Source organism: Lacerta agilis, chromosome 3 (genome assembly GCF_009819535.1).
Source record: "Lacerta agilis isolate rLacAgi1 chromosome 3, rLacAgi1.pri, whole genome shotgun sequence".
Lineage (NCBI taxonomy): Eukaryota > Metazoa > Chordata > Lepidosauria > Squamata > Lacertidae > Lacerta > Lacerta agilis.
This window is the reverse complement of record NC_046314.1, coordinates 92,495,586-92,511,185: the sequence shown is the minus strand read 5'-3', so window position 1 is coordinate 92,511,185 and position 15,600 is coordinate 92,495,586. Positions and strand designations below refer to the sequence as shown.

Here is a 15,600-nt window from a genome sequence, read left to right as displayed (position 1 = left end):
CGTTAAGGGAAGAAACTGGCTGCACATAATAAAATAATATAATAATTCACAACAAATGGCACTGTGAGGCGACCTCCTGAAGAGAAAATGTACTGTGTGCTGTTATCCTGCATATCTTGCCAGTTACAGCCATCGGCATCCACACTGCAAAGGGTCTGTGAGATAGAAAGTTCAAAAAGAAGGCACTCTGCAAAAGGGTGTCCTTGGGGTGCATTTTATGAAGGAAGCTTGTTTCTGAAAGGTTGCCATTTCTCCCACTGTAGGCCAAATACTTTAAGTGCTACACACTGCAAATATTCTGACAGTAGCTACTAATCGTTTGCAAGGAGCAGAATGGCCAGTTGATGGTTCATCAGTGGATTTTGTGAAGGAGAGAACTTGAAGGAGCATCTCCACCCCCATTGTTCAGCCAAGACATTAAGATCCAGCTCTGAGGGAATTCTGGCGGTTCCCTCATTGCAAGAAGTGAGGTTACAGGGAACCAGACAGAGAGCCTTCTCAGCAGTGGTGCCCACCTTGTGGAATGCCCGCCCATCAAATGTCAAGGAGATAAAGAACTATCTGACTTTTAGAAGACATATAAAGGCAGCCCTGAATATGGAACTTTTTAATGTTTGATGTTTTACTGTGTCTGAAGACTTAATTTGTTGGAAGCTGCCCAGAGTGGCTGGGGCAACCCAGTCAGCTGTGCAGGATATAGATACTGTTGTTGTTGTTGTTGCTGCTGCTGCTGCTGTTTCATAAAAAATTGGACAAAATAATGTAGCCTATCTCTTTACTTTGGCCACCTCATGAGAAGAGAAGACTCCCTAGAAAAGACCCTGATGTTGGGAAAGATGGAGGGCACAAGGAGAAGGGGACGACAGAGGATGAGATGGTTGGACAGTGTTCTCGAAGCTACTAACATGAGTTTGGCCAAACTGCGAGAGGCAGTGAAGGATAGGCGTGCCTGGCTTGCTCTGGTCCATGGGGTCACGAAGAGTTGGACACGACTGAACGACTGAACAACAACAACATCTCTTTCCTACCTGCGACTAAGTGGAGGGGACAGGTGTAAGATGCACCTGTGTGTGTGAAAAAATAAAAGTCCCATTTTGGAAGAGAAAGTATGCCAAGAATGGTTAAAAACACATTGAGAGTGTGGGGGACCTCTCTCCCCTAGGATCTTGTGTGGGATAGGATGGCTTGTTAATGTGACTCTTTGCCTACATAAATGTTTTGTTTTATGTATTTAGAGCCAAATCAAACATATGGAGCACTGCCCCTGAAACTTTTCCCAGTTCAGGAAAATGTAGGGCACACAGTAATATTATTTGTCAGCTCAAATATGCATAGATACTTTCTGCCTCCACTACTACATTAATGCAGTAGTGATAAGGAGTTAATTGTAAAGGTGCAGTTCAGCAACACAGAAATGGAAGATGCTTACCAATGTCAGGGGGAAAATGCAAAGAAAAAGCATTTAGTTGTCCATGGCTTTAGCTATCTAACTATCTATGTCCAGTAGCAATGGTGACCTGCAATGTACGCAAGTAGGGAAATCTAAACAAATTCCTTGCAGTAAAAAAAAAAAAAAGAGGGGGGGGCTTTTTTCTATAACCTATGTTGCCATTTTATTTTACAGTCAAGTAACTTGTTTAAGTATCTTAATGTCTTTGGAAAAGAGTTGGGGAGTTACTAAAAGACAGGTGAACTATGTGATGGAGTGGCTTTGATTCATGGAAAAACCAGGTTGATATCCCTGCTGAATAACACTGAAATAAATTTGGAAAGCCTATACCACTGACTGAAATTTGCTTGCAAATGTTTCACTTTGCATTCAGGTGTTGTTGGGTTTTTCAAATTATTTGATTATTTTCAACAGTCCCTGAAGGGAGCTGTAGTTAGTCATAAATTCTGGAAAAGTGGACTTTGAGGCAGAATGAACTCACAGAAAACAATAAAGCTTTGGAGTGAGAGGGATCTGCTCATCATTACTTAGGATATCCATATGGGGTTGTGTTCAACATAGCACTATGGAGAACTTTCTGTCATCACAAGGTTTACTCTTTGTGCAATGGAATGTTCCTCCCCCCTTTTTTTCCTCTGCACCACCTAAATCTGTTCTGGGGTTCCCCTCAAACTTCCAGAACAGATCTGGAGAGGAAGAAATCCTGTTGCTGTATAGCACTAATGCACTAGTGTTCATGTACTGTGCATGCACTAAAACTGATGGATACTATCAGCACTTACCTACTTCGTGGTGCACCTGTTAGGGGAAAATATGGGAAAGGGTGTCCCAGACAAAAGCCGGGTGCTATCCGACCTATGTAGTGATAAGCCATAGGGTGTTCATTTATACTAGCAGTTGTTTGAGTGCAGCAAAAAGCACCACATGTCCTTTGCAGGGCCAATGTGCTTAGGACTTGTACTGCAACCCTCTGGGCAGGGACCATGTTACTTCTGAGTTCTTTATAACACTAAGCATGAGATTAGTGGTCAAGAAATGTTAAATACTAATGGATGGCCTATTAATGGATGGCCTTTTCAAACAACTTCAACTTCCAATAATCTGTGATCCCATGATTGTATAAAGGTAGAGAAACTAGATGGCCTGGCAATGAAATACATTAGTGAAATGGCACAAGACAAAAATCAATAAGATACTATTCTTTCTAGCTATAAAACTATACAGGAAAGTAGATTAGGTCACAGAGGTTATGGGAATATCACTATACCTAAGAAACAAAATTGAGGACCTAATGAACAGTCTTTATGGATGCACACTCCTATTCATATAACTACTGCTATGATTAGTCCACTGTCCTCCAGATTAGGACAAAGGTAATGAGTTACTTCAATTGACAGGTGGGAAGTATGAAATCAAGTAGCAATTGATATATTCTCTCATGTAAATTTCTTCATATCATGCAGTTTATCCTGCCACACAAAGGAGATCCAGCATCTATACATAAAAATTATTAAATAACCTATTTGAAAACAAAAATATCAACACCTACAGCAATGTAATCTGGCCCTTCTTTGTTGTAAATGAACAGAAGTAATCCATTCAGCTGATCCGTTTTAAAAATAAAGGAGATCTCCATGTCTGGACCAGCATGTAAAACATTTGAGTGAAGTTCTAGGAAACCTTAAGAAAGGGAAGAATAGAAAAAAAACCATGCAAAGAATGTTATACTGCAGTCTCTATAATTATATAAGTGAGAATGAAATTCAGTCAAATTCAATTCAAGGAATTGTGTATAATATCAGCCCAATAAATAGAGGGCTTGTTTTTGAGATGAATGAAATGAATACTGAAGTCATAACTTAGCAGTGAATTAGCCACTCTTGTGTAGGCTTCCCCCTTCATTTCAACTGCATTATGCATTTGGAACTACATACTGAAATGAGGGAGAAATTTCAGACAGGCAGATTTGCCTTTGTACAACACTGTGTGTGTGCGCGCGCGCGCATGCACACCTCAAAGCCACTGTATCTTAAACAGGTCATTGGTGTGTGATGACTTTCTCATTAAACTCAATTTCACTAACAATAACTAGAAAATGCAAGCAGCAATGGTTGGAGAACAAAGCCCTGTGTAGGATATCAAATGTCATATGCCAGAGATGGCGAAGGGCCATCTTGTCTGGTGAAATGCAATGCCCTTGCATGGGTCTGGTTTTGTGATAAAGATGAATATAACCCAATAGTACGGACTCCATGATGTCTGAGTGAGACTGATCACATGGTCCCACACCAGCTCCATGTACCATCAGTCCCATCCATCCTTCATATACTATGACAGGTCTGGGGAAAGTGCAATTACAGTAGCTTCCATGTCTTTGTTCATAACATATTCAATAGACTTAAGAGTAATTAAGAAGTAAAATGAGGCCCTTTCAGTTTTGATTCTGATGTTATGGGGCCTGCTATTAGAAGCTTAGTCCTACTGGCTTTTCAGAAGATCTGCAAGCCATTGCTCTTTAGGAAACCATTTTAAGGGATAAAGCTGGCTAGGTTTTCTCCAAATTTTGCTATATTATGCTGCTTCTATTTGATCGTTTAAAAATATAAATGTATTTTAAATTTGAAAAACACCAAATTCTAAATAAGATCCAATAAAATATTTTGTATTTTTTTCACTTCACAAAATTCCAAACAACAACAACAAAAAGCACAGGTAGTATTTCAAACAATTTTAATATGGGGTTATACCTTTCCCAAGAAAATGTGCTCCATTTGCAAGCATGCCTGGACACCCTTCCCAGCTATGATAAACATTTATTTGCTCCACTGCTTCCTTCCATTCTAAAGGCTCCCAAACTTCATGTGGATGATGCATCTTTTTCAAGGACACCTCTCGGAGACACCCCACAAATCCTCTTGTAATTATTTTAGAGGCGCCTGACAAAAAAAAGTTTAAAAGCTGAAATGCACAGAATATAATGAATTTGTTGGAAATAAGAAATAAAAACAATTAATGTATAACATCAAAAGGGGTCCAATCAGTTCTCCAACTCATCTCACTTGGAATGGCTCTGTGACTTCATACTTGGTACCGCAGTAGCATAAGGACTTCAATCAAATACTCAAGGGTAGGCTGGGAAGTGAAAGTATTGCCATGCAAACTATGCAACACCTTCTTACCTGTATCTTTTCTTAGGATTGTAAAACCCTGTGGAAGTCCTCCAACAAAAACTCCTGTGTTTTCTCCAATAATGGTACTACCACTGACAGCTGATGAGGAACCTAAAAACAGCCAAAGAAATTTTATTCTAGCGAGAACTAGACGATGTCAGGTCAAAATTCACCACCATAGAAAAAAGTAGAGAACAACATTTATTTATTTAAAGTATTTATTGGCCACATTTCAAAACAAAGTCCTAACAACGTGGTGTGCTGAGATTAGATGAACTATACAAAGATGCATTTGAAGCATCAAAAACCATAAAAAAGCACTGCGAGTCTCAAGAATCAGCAGCAAACACTGTTGAAGAAAGGCAGATTTAACTAGATGAGTTCTCAAAGCACATTTGAAGGCCTGCACTTTAGAAACCATATATACATAATTTAGATCCACAATAGTGGGGACAAAACAGAAAAGACCCTATCTCTTGTGCCTGACAATGTAATTTATGTCATTGATAGATTTACAGCCATAATAGCTAACAGGATGAAATTGGGCAACTTGGTATCAGAAAACGGTGTGTCAGAACAACAGGGAGTATCTACATGTTTCACTAGCAAGCCCCCTTGTATCGATGCCATGACCAAAGGGGACCAGGAGTAGGTGGGGGATCCAGGGCAGGAAGAATGAATCAGAGCTACGCTACATCCTATAATTCTGCCATTTGTATCCTAACATCATCACGGGGTGAGGGAAAGTGCATAGAAAGGAAAAACACAATTTTTATTCATATCAGTCAAAGCCCAACATGCCTTAAGATCAGGATAAGCCTGTCTCCACACTATCCTGCCCGTACAATAATATTAGCATCTGGATGCAGTCCTCCATACACATCTGGCTTCTAAAACAAGGAAGAAGCTGAGTGGGGAAAGGGCACCTACTTTATTTTCTTTTTGGTAACAGAAGCAATCCTTTTTTACATGTTTGCTGGTTAAGCTGTAATTATTGTAACACCTGTATCTTTCACTGCTTGTAAAGAGGAGACTGCAGGCACTTTGCTCAACTCAGCGCAGCAGCTAAGCCAAGATTTGGCTAAACATGTCACCTGAACATGAGATTGTGGTGAAACTCTTTCCTCCTTAACCAAGAACTGAAGCCAAGATTTGATCTTGGTTACAGTATGTGGTTAAGGAGGAGAGAGCTGGAACATGATCCCAGCTTCAGATGAGATATTAAGCTAAACTTTGGCTTAGCTGCCATGCCACTCTGAGCTACAAGGAGAAGGAAGGAGCAAAACACATCCAAACAGATTATCAGGACTATCATTTCCCTGATGATCGGTACCTGAGTAACCTTGGTCAGAGAAGCTCTAGAACACTAGGTTTAATTTATTTTATTAAGCCCAATGAATCAATGGCTATCTTCTGGGGTCACCAGGATAGTGTCCAAGGGCATGCATATCCCTGCAACATTCCCTGTGGCCTTCATGGTTCCTCCACCCCCACATCCCTCTATTTGCTGAAATTAGGCGTGGAAAAAACCATTTTATTATAACCAGTAGAACAGGCTCTGGTGTGATCTTGTGGCCAACCTTGCAAACTAGAGAAACTTGTCTGTGTTGGAGGGGTGCCCACAAGTTTCTCTAGTTTGCAAGGTTAGCCACAAGCCTGAAACATTTGGCCGCCCCTCAGTAAGAGTGAATTACCAACACAAAAGTACCAAGTTGTTCATTTGGAAAGGGCTCAGAAAGGCCCAGAGGTCTAAACTGAAAATTACCAAGTAAAAGATAAACCTGTGTGTATTTTAAGAAGCTTCATATTGTATTTTATTACTGCATCCTTCGAATGATAAAGTGTCCAGATATTAAACAAAGATAAGTGAAAATGAAAGAAAAATCTGAAGAAACCTTTAGAAAAAATAATAATGTGACAATCACTTGAGAAAATTAATAATGATGCTATGAGTTGAGAGAATTACCTGTGAACTGCCCATCCACAGTGATTGTTCCAAAAGCCTGATTCCTTACAGCAATTATATGGTGCCAACTGTTATCATTATATTGTCTTCCACCATCATTATCAGGAGTTAGTGCAACAGCAGATCCCTTTTAAAAGATATTTAAACAATTAATAAAAATGTGCCGAGATAGGTCTCTGAGTCATTACTATATCAGCCTTGAGATACAGAGGCAACTTTGTTTCAAAGTGAAATTAGAATATCCTACAGTACATAAAGGGTTCCCTCCCCATGCTGAAATGGTAGAACCATTCACATTTAAACTTTTCAACTTTGCACACATTTCAGTGGTAAATTATCATTACACACAACCTCATTACATCTTCATCCAATAATGTTAGTGCAATGCAAGCTGAGCTGACTGAAAGTGGTTCCAAACAAAAATTAACCAGCAGTGACCAGGGTAGAAAGTAAGTCCTATCATTCATAGTGGCCATCCTCCACAGAATGGCTATTACTATACTGGGTTTATCCTTGTAGCAGGAATCCCAGTGGTGAGGACGAGTGTCAGGGCTCAGACACGTCTTCTAGGGCTACAGATCGCTACCAGCCATGGTGGCTATGTTCCACCTCTACTACTAGAGGCAGTATGCCTCTTAATGCCAATTGCTGGCAAACACAAGTGGGGAGGGTGTTATTGTACTCATGTCCTGCTTCCAGGCTTCTCGTGGATATTAGACAACAAATGGATAGCTCCGTTGGTTAGAGCATGCTGCTGATAATGCCAAGGTTGCAGGTTTGAACTCCATTAGCTGCATATTCCTGCATTGCAGGGGGTTGGACTAGCTGATCCTCATGGTCCCTTCCAACTCTATGAGTATGATATCTGGTTGGCCACCATGAGGACCAGATGCTGAACTAGATGGGCCTTTGCTCTGAACCAGCAGGGCTGTTTTTATTTATTTGAAATATTCATATGCCACTTAATTATTACCCTTTTATAGTCCTTCCTGTCCAGGATTATACAATGGAATAAATACACCAACCAGGCAGCTGCTGCAAAAATACTCACCACATGGGGCAACTGCACATGAATCCAAAGACTCCCAGCTGAGATACAAACCTAGATACCATTACTCATGTATTTTTAGTTCCCTTTGAATTATAACACAAACCACACACTTACATACAAAAACAAAACAGAACCATCAGGTCGTACCAAATATCTTGTCTAATACATTCAGGGAGGAATTAAACATTGTACCTCTTCTGACCATTCCACCAGCAGAAGCATGTTAGCTTCTTAGACGGAACTATTCTCCATTCCTCCACATCGTGGTGTTCTCCTGGCCCCTCCCTGAGCCAGTTTCGTGTGTGTGTGTGTGTGTGTGTGTGTGTGTGTTTGCATGCGCAATGGTAGGAGGGCAGAAACCCCATTGCACAAGCAGAAGTCTCTGTATAGGGTTCCTGTTGATGGGACTCATTAGATGAATCCCACCCTAAAACTAGAACATTTGTGTGCCTGTGTTTCTTGACATATCTATTGCATTTTAGAAATATTATTAGCCACTTTGAGGACCCTAGTAATGTGCAATGGTAGGAGTTACCATTGAATTATGGTGCTGGAGGAGACTCTTGAGAGTCCCATGGACTGCAAAAAGATCAAACTTATCCATCCTTAAAGAAATCAGCCCTGAGTGCTCACTGGAAGGGTATCTGAAGAAGTGTGCATGCACACGAAAGCTCATACCAAGAACAAACTTAGGTGCTACTGGAAGGAATTTTTTATTTTATTTTGTTTTGACACTGGAAGGGCAGATCCTGAAGTTGAGGCTCCAGTACTTTGGCCACCTCATTAGAAGAGAAGACTCCCTAGAAAAGACCCTGATGTTGGGAAAGATGGAGGGCACAAGCAGAAGGGGGACAAAAGAGGATGAGATGGTTGGACAGTGTTCTCGAAGCGACTGGCATGAGTTTGGCCAAACTGCGGGAGGCAGTGGAGGATAGGGGTGCCTGGCGTGCTCTGGTCCATGGGGTCACGAAGAGTTGGACAGAACTGAACGACTGAACGACAAGTAAAAAAGTAGGATAACAAACAAACAAACATATATACACAAACCCAGTGTGTACATGGAACATGTTTAAAAAAAATCTTCACACACCACAAGAGAGGAAGCAATTCAAAAGTACTTTTTGTAATATTAAATACAGTATTTTACTTTGTGGGTTATTACTCAGAAGCCTTAGATGAAGTGAAATGTTACATAGCAATCTAACAGGAGTGAGTCCCCAGGACTATATATACCAGGGCTCCAGAATCTATTCTGGCTTCCTATTGGCTTCAGGGAACAGTTAAAGAGTTGTTGGGTTTTGACCTTTTTAAAGCACTAAATGGCATGTGTTTAATTTACTTATGATAACTCCCTTCTCTACATTCAATAGCCAGACATATTCATCTGATTCCAAATCTGTTATCCTTTATGCACCAGATTAAAAGTGCTCTCATTTCTCAAATCTTTGACAACAAATTATTTACACCTTCCATTTCCAGTTTTAATCGTCTATTGCTGCAACCACATTGTAAACAGTTTTAGGTTCCAAGTCTTTTTTAATTTTTAAAAAATGTTTTATAAATGAAATGTAAGCCACCTTAAGACCTATTAATTGGAAAGCCAGGTTAAAAATGAGAGAAAGTACAGTGGTACCTCGGTTCCTGAACACCTCCGTTGTCATACGTTTCAGTTCTCAAATGCAAAAAAACCAGAAGTAAACGCTTCTGTTTTTGAACATTTTTTGGAACCTGAACCTGCGGCACAGCTTCCACTGAGTGCAAGAAGCTCTTGCAACCAATGGGTAACTGCGCCTTGGTTTATGAATGTTTTGGAAGCCAAACTCCACCAATGCAGAGCTGCTTGTTATGCCTGCAAACATGTCACTGACAGGATCCCCACCAACAGCAGCCCACAAAAAGTTCTGATATTGGGTGAGGATAAGATGTGGAGAAATGAGGTACCCTTTCATCCACTGGATCCCAAGGCGGCCTGACTGCCATCATGCAGCAACATCAGGCCCAATTCAGGCTCAGTTGCTAAGCCAGTGCCAGGCTGGTGCAGCAGTCTGTCTAACCTCCTCTCAACTTTCACCCCAACCAGTGGTGGATCCTGGTGCTCCATCAAGTTCCTCTACTTCCTGGACAGGGTTTGGTTTGCAGCCTAAACCAGAAGAAGAAACCATAATGAGTGCCATCTGACTAAATCATACTTTAAGTAGACCCAGTGAAATCAATGGGCCTAATTGGAGCCGGAGATGAAACAGCGTATGGGGGGGAGGTTCAAAAAGTATCTACATGGTGCTTAGAGAATAACTTGCACCTAAATACCAATAAGATAATGGAGATGGTGTTGGACTTCTGGAGGAAGAGAGAGGAACCTGCCCCGTTGTATATCAGTGGGTTTTTTTGGAGAGAGTGTCCTTTAAATTCCTGTGAGTTTACCTTAGTGAGGACCTCACTTGGAAAATCAACATAACTCAGGTGGTCAGAAAGGCCCAACAGAGACTCCATTTCCTCAGGGTCTTACAAAAGAATAATGTTAAACAACAACTGATGAACTCCTTTTACTGGTCCACAACAGAAAGTGGCCTTTCATATTGTATCACAGTGTGCTATGCTGGCCTGACAACCATGGACAGAAAGTCTCTACAGAGGGTGGTGAATACAGGACATGATATCATAGGCTGTCCCCTGAGCCCGCTAGATGACATCGCAAGGGATCGTTGCCTTAGGAGAGTGAGAAAAATTCTCAGGGATGACTCATACCCCGGCCATCACCTCTTTAATCTTCTACCCTTGGGCAGGAGATCTAGAAGTATAATCAGCCATACCAACAGGCTAAAAAATAGCTTCTATCCGTGGGCTGTTAGGCTGTTGAATGAAAAACAACATAGCAAAATTGACTTGCGAGGTGGTGTGTTGTTTGATAAGAGATTGAGTGTTGGGGGGAGGCTCATTTGATTTCATTGTACACAGGTTGTACAATGACAATAAAGGTATGATGATGATGATGATGATGATGATGATGATGTTAGTCACGACTAATTTATGTCCACTGATTTCAGTGCATCTATTCTGAGTATGACATAGTTAGGTAACACCCATCAATACTAGAATTTAAAGATCAGCTTGGACATATGTAGGGAGCTTTCTTCTTACATGATGGAACTTTTCACTTTTACTACTGGTTAAGAAAAGCTTCCTTGAACTTATGGAACTAATTTCATGGTTCTTTGAATCCTGGTCTGAGCCATTCTCACTTCACTTTCCAAGAACCATGTTTGGACACTAAGGCTTGAGCACCAAGCTTCTGCTCCATTCACATAAGAGGATGTGAGGCTGCTGAATGGAAGACAGCAACATTGCAGCTGACGTTTGGGGTTGGTGGTTGTACGGCAGCACATAGAGTGTAACAAGGACTGAGAGATTGTGGGGGAGGGGGCTCATTTAATCTCACTGTAAACATGTGGTTCAGTGACAATAAAGTATTTCTATTCTATTAACTCCCTTTCCATCTGCAGCCCCCAACACTTACTACCATACTATTCTCCAATGCCCAGGAGCAGATTTTAAGTTCTTTTAAGGTCTGTATAAAATATTTCCAACTTTTTTTCAGGGTATTGTGATATCTTTGTTTTTCTGAAAACAACTTTGACACATCCAGAGTTCTGTTTTATACGCCAGTACACTCCTGATAAATAAATTATTCAAACGGATGCACATTATAGTGGAAAGGACAAAACATGTATGTTTACTAGTTGTAGGTGGGAATGCAATTTGTATGTATAGTGGAATGTGCATCCTACTGACATGCTTTGCTGGCAAGATGTGCACTTAGATGCTCATTCCAACATGTGTTCTGATGTGCATTCAGCCTCCTGTTTGTTTCTCTCTCTGGTGAGTTTGCGCAAGAGTTTGCACATCTACCTGCTGATTATTTTTCTCCCCCTGGTAAAAAGTAAACCAGACAGAATTGAACATAAGGAAGATCCAGGTAATTGCTCGTACCAGTGAAACAATATCTGTGTTGGAAATCGAACTGTCCGACTACCACGGTATCCCTACTTTTCAGAAGAGCTGCAGGAGAAATAAGATCAACATTTCAACTTCACTTTATTTCATCCCAAGTTCCTTTTGCAGCTCAGAGTAGGGGAATGTAAAAGGGGAAGGGGAAAGTGTTAGTGGGTCCTAGCTCTGTGTCCAAAGACAGAAAAATCAATAGCTTTTTTTTTTACACTAATTGCATCCTTTTTCAAACACTGCAGATTATTTATGGAAAGCTCTTTGCAGCACCATGCCTAGCAGCTTCAGGAAGAGTATATTGTCAAAAGTGGATGTAGAATCTGTATTTGGATAAATGATGGCTGTCTTGGAATAATTAGTCCAATCCTTAAAAGAACAATCGCACACCCCAAGACAGCATGTGATAGCATTTGTAGGAGACAGCTTTCTGGTATCATTTGTATGTAAGGAGTGCATTTAAAACTAAACTTCAGTATAATCATAATTTTCTCCATTTGTATTAAAATAAATGTATCCAAACAAATACATAATTGTAACCTATTACACAAGAGTCATGATTTTAGTGATCTGAATGACTAACGGCCTGGTAAATGAACTCTATAAATTTTAGATTTGTAGAAAGCAAAACAGATGTAAGCACAATACTAAAAACAACAGGAAAACGCAATGACAGTGCTCATGCATTCATTCTAGAATGAATGTGTGTTATAGGGAACTTCTTGTTTAATTAGTGTTTGTTCTTTATGAAGGAGACTGTAATAAAATATATTATCTGGGGATATATCCAAATTAAGATTCATATTATGTACAGCTTTGTGGAAAGGCAAAACAGTATCAAGCAGCTCAACATGTTTCACAGTAGTCAAAGTTAGAATGGCACATAAATAGTAACAGCAGATTCAGTGCATAATGCATTATCAAGGGTATTTTCAGCAGCCATCAACAATCACACAGCTATGTCAATCAGACCTGTGTCTAAGATTTGTTCATGTCTGCCACTACAGTAGGAGTGTCTTGGACAAAGATTCCCAAATATTAGTCTAAAATACAAGATAAATGATACCTCAATGACAATATAATTTTTAAACAAAATATGTTGCTACTTAAAAGCTGTTACTTAGTAGTTAAATGACCTGTTTCCTCCTAGCTCTTCTTTTCTCAAGTACACTGATTACTAGAGATAAAATCCTAAGCATTTTCAAAAGGTATATATGCTTATTTTCAAAAAGAGTAAGTATTCATCAGAGTTACTGCTTTTCGTCAATCTGATATCTTGGTACACAGAGAAGTTCTCTGCCCCACAAGAATGCATTTTACAGGCCAACAAGCTTTCCGTTTCATACACTATTTTTTATTGTCTTCTACCCTATTTCAACATTTTAATATTTTACAAACACACATTTCATTATCGTAGTTTAATAATTAAAACCAGAACTGGTGTCATGCCCAATTAATGTGCCCTGGTAGCATGCCCATTAGTTTTTCCATTAGTGAATTCAACAATACTAATGGGATTACTAGCATGGGATGCTAATTGGGCGTGACATAAGAAACTGGCTTACTTCTTAGCATACCCTTGCTAATGATGAAATTAATGAGCATTTTATTAAATGCTGTCTCATCAAAGTGTACTTAGTTAGCGTTAAAATTGTTACAAACGATGCTGCATGCCAAAGATGAGGTGTCTACAAAAGTGATTCTTTATATGTTTTGGCAACAATCTGGAGTATTTTATTTTATTCATCAGAAATCACATTTGTAGCAACACAATTTCAACATTTTAAGCTACATAAGGGAATATGCCAACCAGAGTTGAAAGTTGGAGAAAATCACTTTGCAGATATGAGACACATTCCTCTGAATGCTTCTGTAACATGTTAAAAGCTGAATGACTACAGTCCACAACCCATTTACTTTGTAACAGTGCTGTCAGCTGTAATAGGAATTGCTTTGGAGTAAAATAATTTCAACTATAGTAATCACATTTAAATATTCTGAGTTAAGCAAGATTTGGACAAGAATAGCGCTTATAAAAAGCTACAGAAAGAAGCAGATCTCCCAAGGAGAAAACCCTTGCATTCTCATGCCAGTTATGCGCAGGTGGAAAGGGAACTGCACTATACATATACATATACATATACATATACATACACACACACACACACACACACACACACACACACACACAATGTTATTCTTACCTAGATCCTTCTATGGTCTCATCTAAAACTCTAACTTTTCACTAGTGGGGGATGAAAACTCCCAATGACCAATAAGATGAATTATCAATAAATGTATTTGTGGCAAGAGAAGGCTAGATAAGGTAGACCAACAGACACAACAGGCCACCAAGGCCTTCTGTTGGACAAGTTTTGCTCCCGTTTCACTTTCTTACTGTGACATAGCTGTCAACCCTCCCTGCTGTTCCCCACTGCTATAATAAGGGAATTTCCCACAAAAAAGGGAAAGGTTGACAGCTATGTGCTGTGAGGTGTCCATGTCAGAAGGCTTCACCTCCATATGATGTTCTGAGTCCAATCAAAGAACTAAAGGCAAGATGCAATTGAACAGTTTGATTTACATATCCTAAGTGTTCACACGGCACAACAGAAAGTCCAGGGGATCTCAGGGCATGTACGGCTTTACTACCCCTAACATTACAAAACAGCAACAACCCTTTCTAAAGTTCTTCAGGTGAGTATATTTCTTCTAATTCTGAAGACATCACAGATTGCCTTCTCAACTGCTTCAAGTTCTGCTTTGTCTCAATTTGGGTCTCAGATTGCAGGATCTAAATGTCTAGGTCAACAATTGATCCATTCAGGCACAAATGTCATCTCCCTGCACCCACCCACCTCCGGTCTACATAAACCCAAGTAGCTGACTCAGGGAGGCTAGGAAGGTGGATAAGGACTAGCATTCTTCTCATATATTAGCCCTCTTGGTGCCCTCCTGGGAAGGGTCTCCTCATCCTTCCAGGTTATAAGCTCCTTATGTATCCAGACGTCTGGGTAAGATATGTACCTTCAAACTGCCTGACCAGCCCTTCTAGTGGGCTCCTGAGGCTTGCCATTGCCTCGCTGGCTAGGGGCCTTCCTGGGAGAATGCAAGGCTAACAAGCCTGACTTCAGTCTCCAGCAGCCACACCACTTGCCTGGATGCAAAGTTGCTTCCTCTCTGCCCCAGCTAGCTCCTCCATGGGAATTCCTCAGCCTTTTTACTACTTCCAGCCCCACAAATTCTGCCTAGCTCTCTACATCTTTTATTTCCACCCTACTCTTCCTAGTGCCTTTTCTGCCCACACCCACAATCTTGTGATGTATGTTCATCAGACCCATTAGGATGGCAAGCAGGGCTGCAGCACTCCACATTTTTCTCTGTAGCAGGAGCTGACCCCACCACAGTGACCTGACACAGTGCCCAATGGGGCTGCTTCTGGCAGTAGGAACAAGCAGATGAGCAGCAAGGACAGTGGTGATAGAAACTGCACTGGGGAAGTCTTTCATAGTTGGTCATCAAGCCCATTAGGTATCTACTAATGTCAGGACCGGAGTCAGCATCTGGTGTCCTTAAGCAGCTGCCAGGTCTTCAGCTGTTCCCTGGTAAAGTCCAATGTTGATGCTTGCCCTGTGCCTCTTTAAAAACAACAACACTCTGGTGCACCAGAACACACCATGCCCATGGCCTCATCAATCATGAAACTGTAACCTGTAGCCTCCATGCAAGACTGATGTAAAGACTATATCAAACGCCAGGGACAAATAACAAGGGGCAGGTCTTAGTTTCCAATAATAATAAAACTACTGTAATATTGCTAAATTGGCTTATAATTAACTTTCTAGCCATCCTATTGTTGGAAATTAGATGATGGACTAGCAAAGCAGTTCCTATGTTTGTATGAAACTTCAAGTCACAGTGTATTTGTCAGTTTTTAAGATGCCATATGACTTGTCCTTTTTGT

At 40.5% G+C, this 15,600-nt stretch overlaps 1 protein-coding gene across 1 annotated transcript in view; it reads right to left on the bottom strand.

The window, feature by feature from the left end:
* Window positions 1-15,600, bottom strand: part of USH2A (usherin) — a 454,712-nt gene that overhangs the window by 283,284 nt on the left and 155,828 nt on the right. The window contains exons 22-25 of the mRNA XM_033144773.1: window positions 6,587-6,713; window positions 4,630-4,731; window positions 4,198-4,386; window positions 3,000-3,130 (exon numbers count right to left, since the gene is read on the bottom strand). Of these exons, the coding sequence (XP_033000664.1) occupies window positions 3,000-3,130; window positions 4,198-4,386; window positions 4,630-4,731; window positions 6,587-6,713 (549 nt within the window). The remainder of the gene's footprint in view (window positions 1-2,999; window positions 3,131-4,197; window positions 4,387-4,629; window positions 4,732-6,586; window positions 6,714-15,600) is intronic.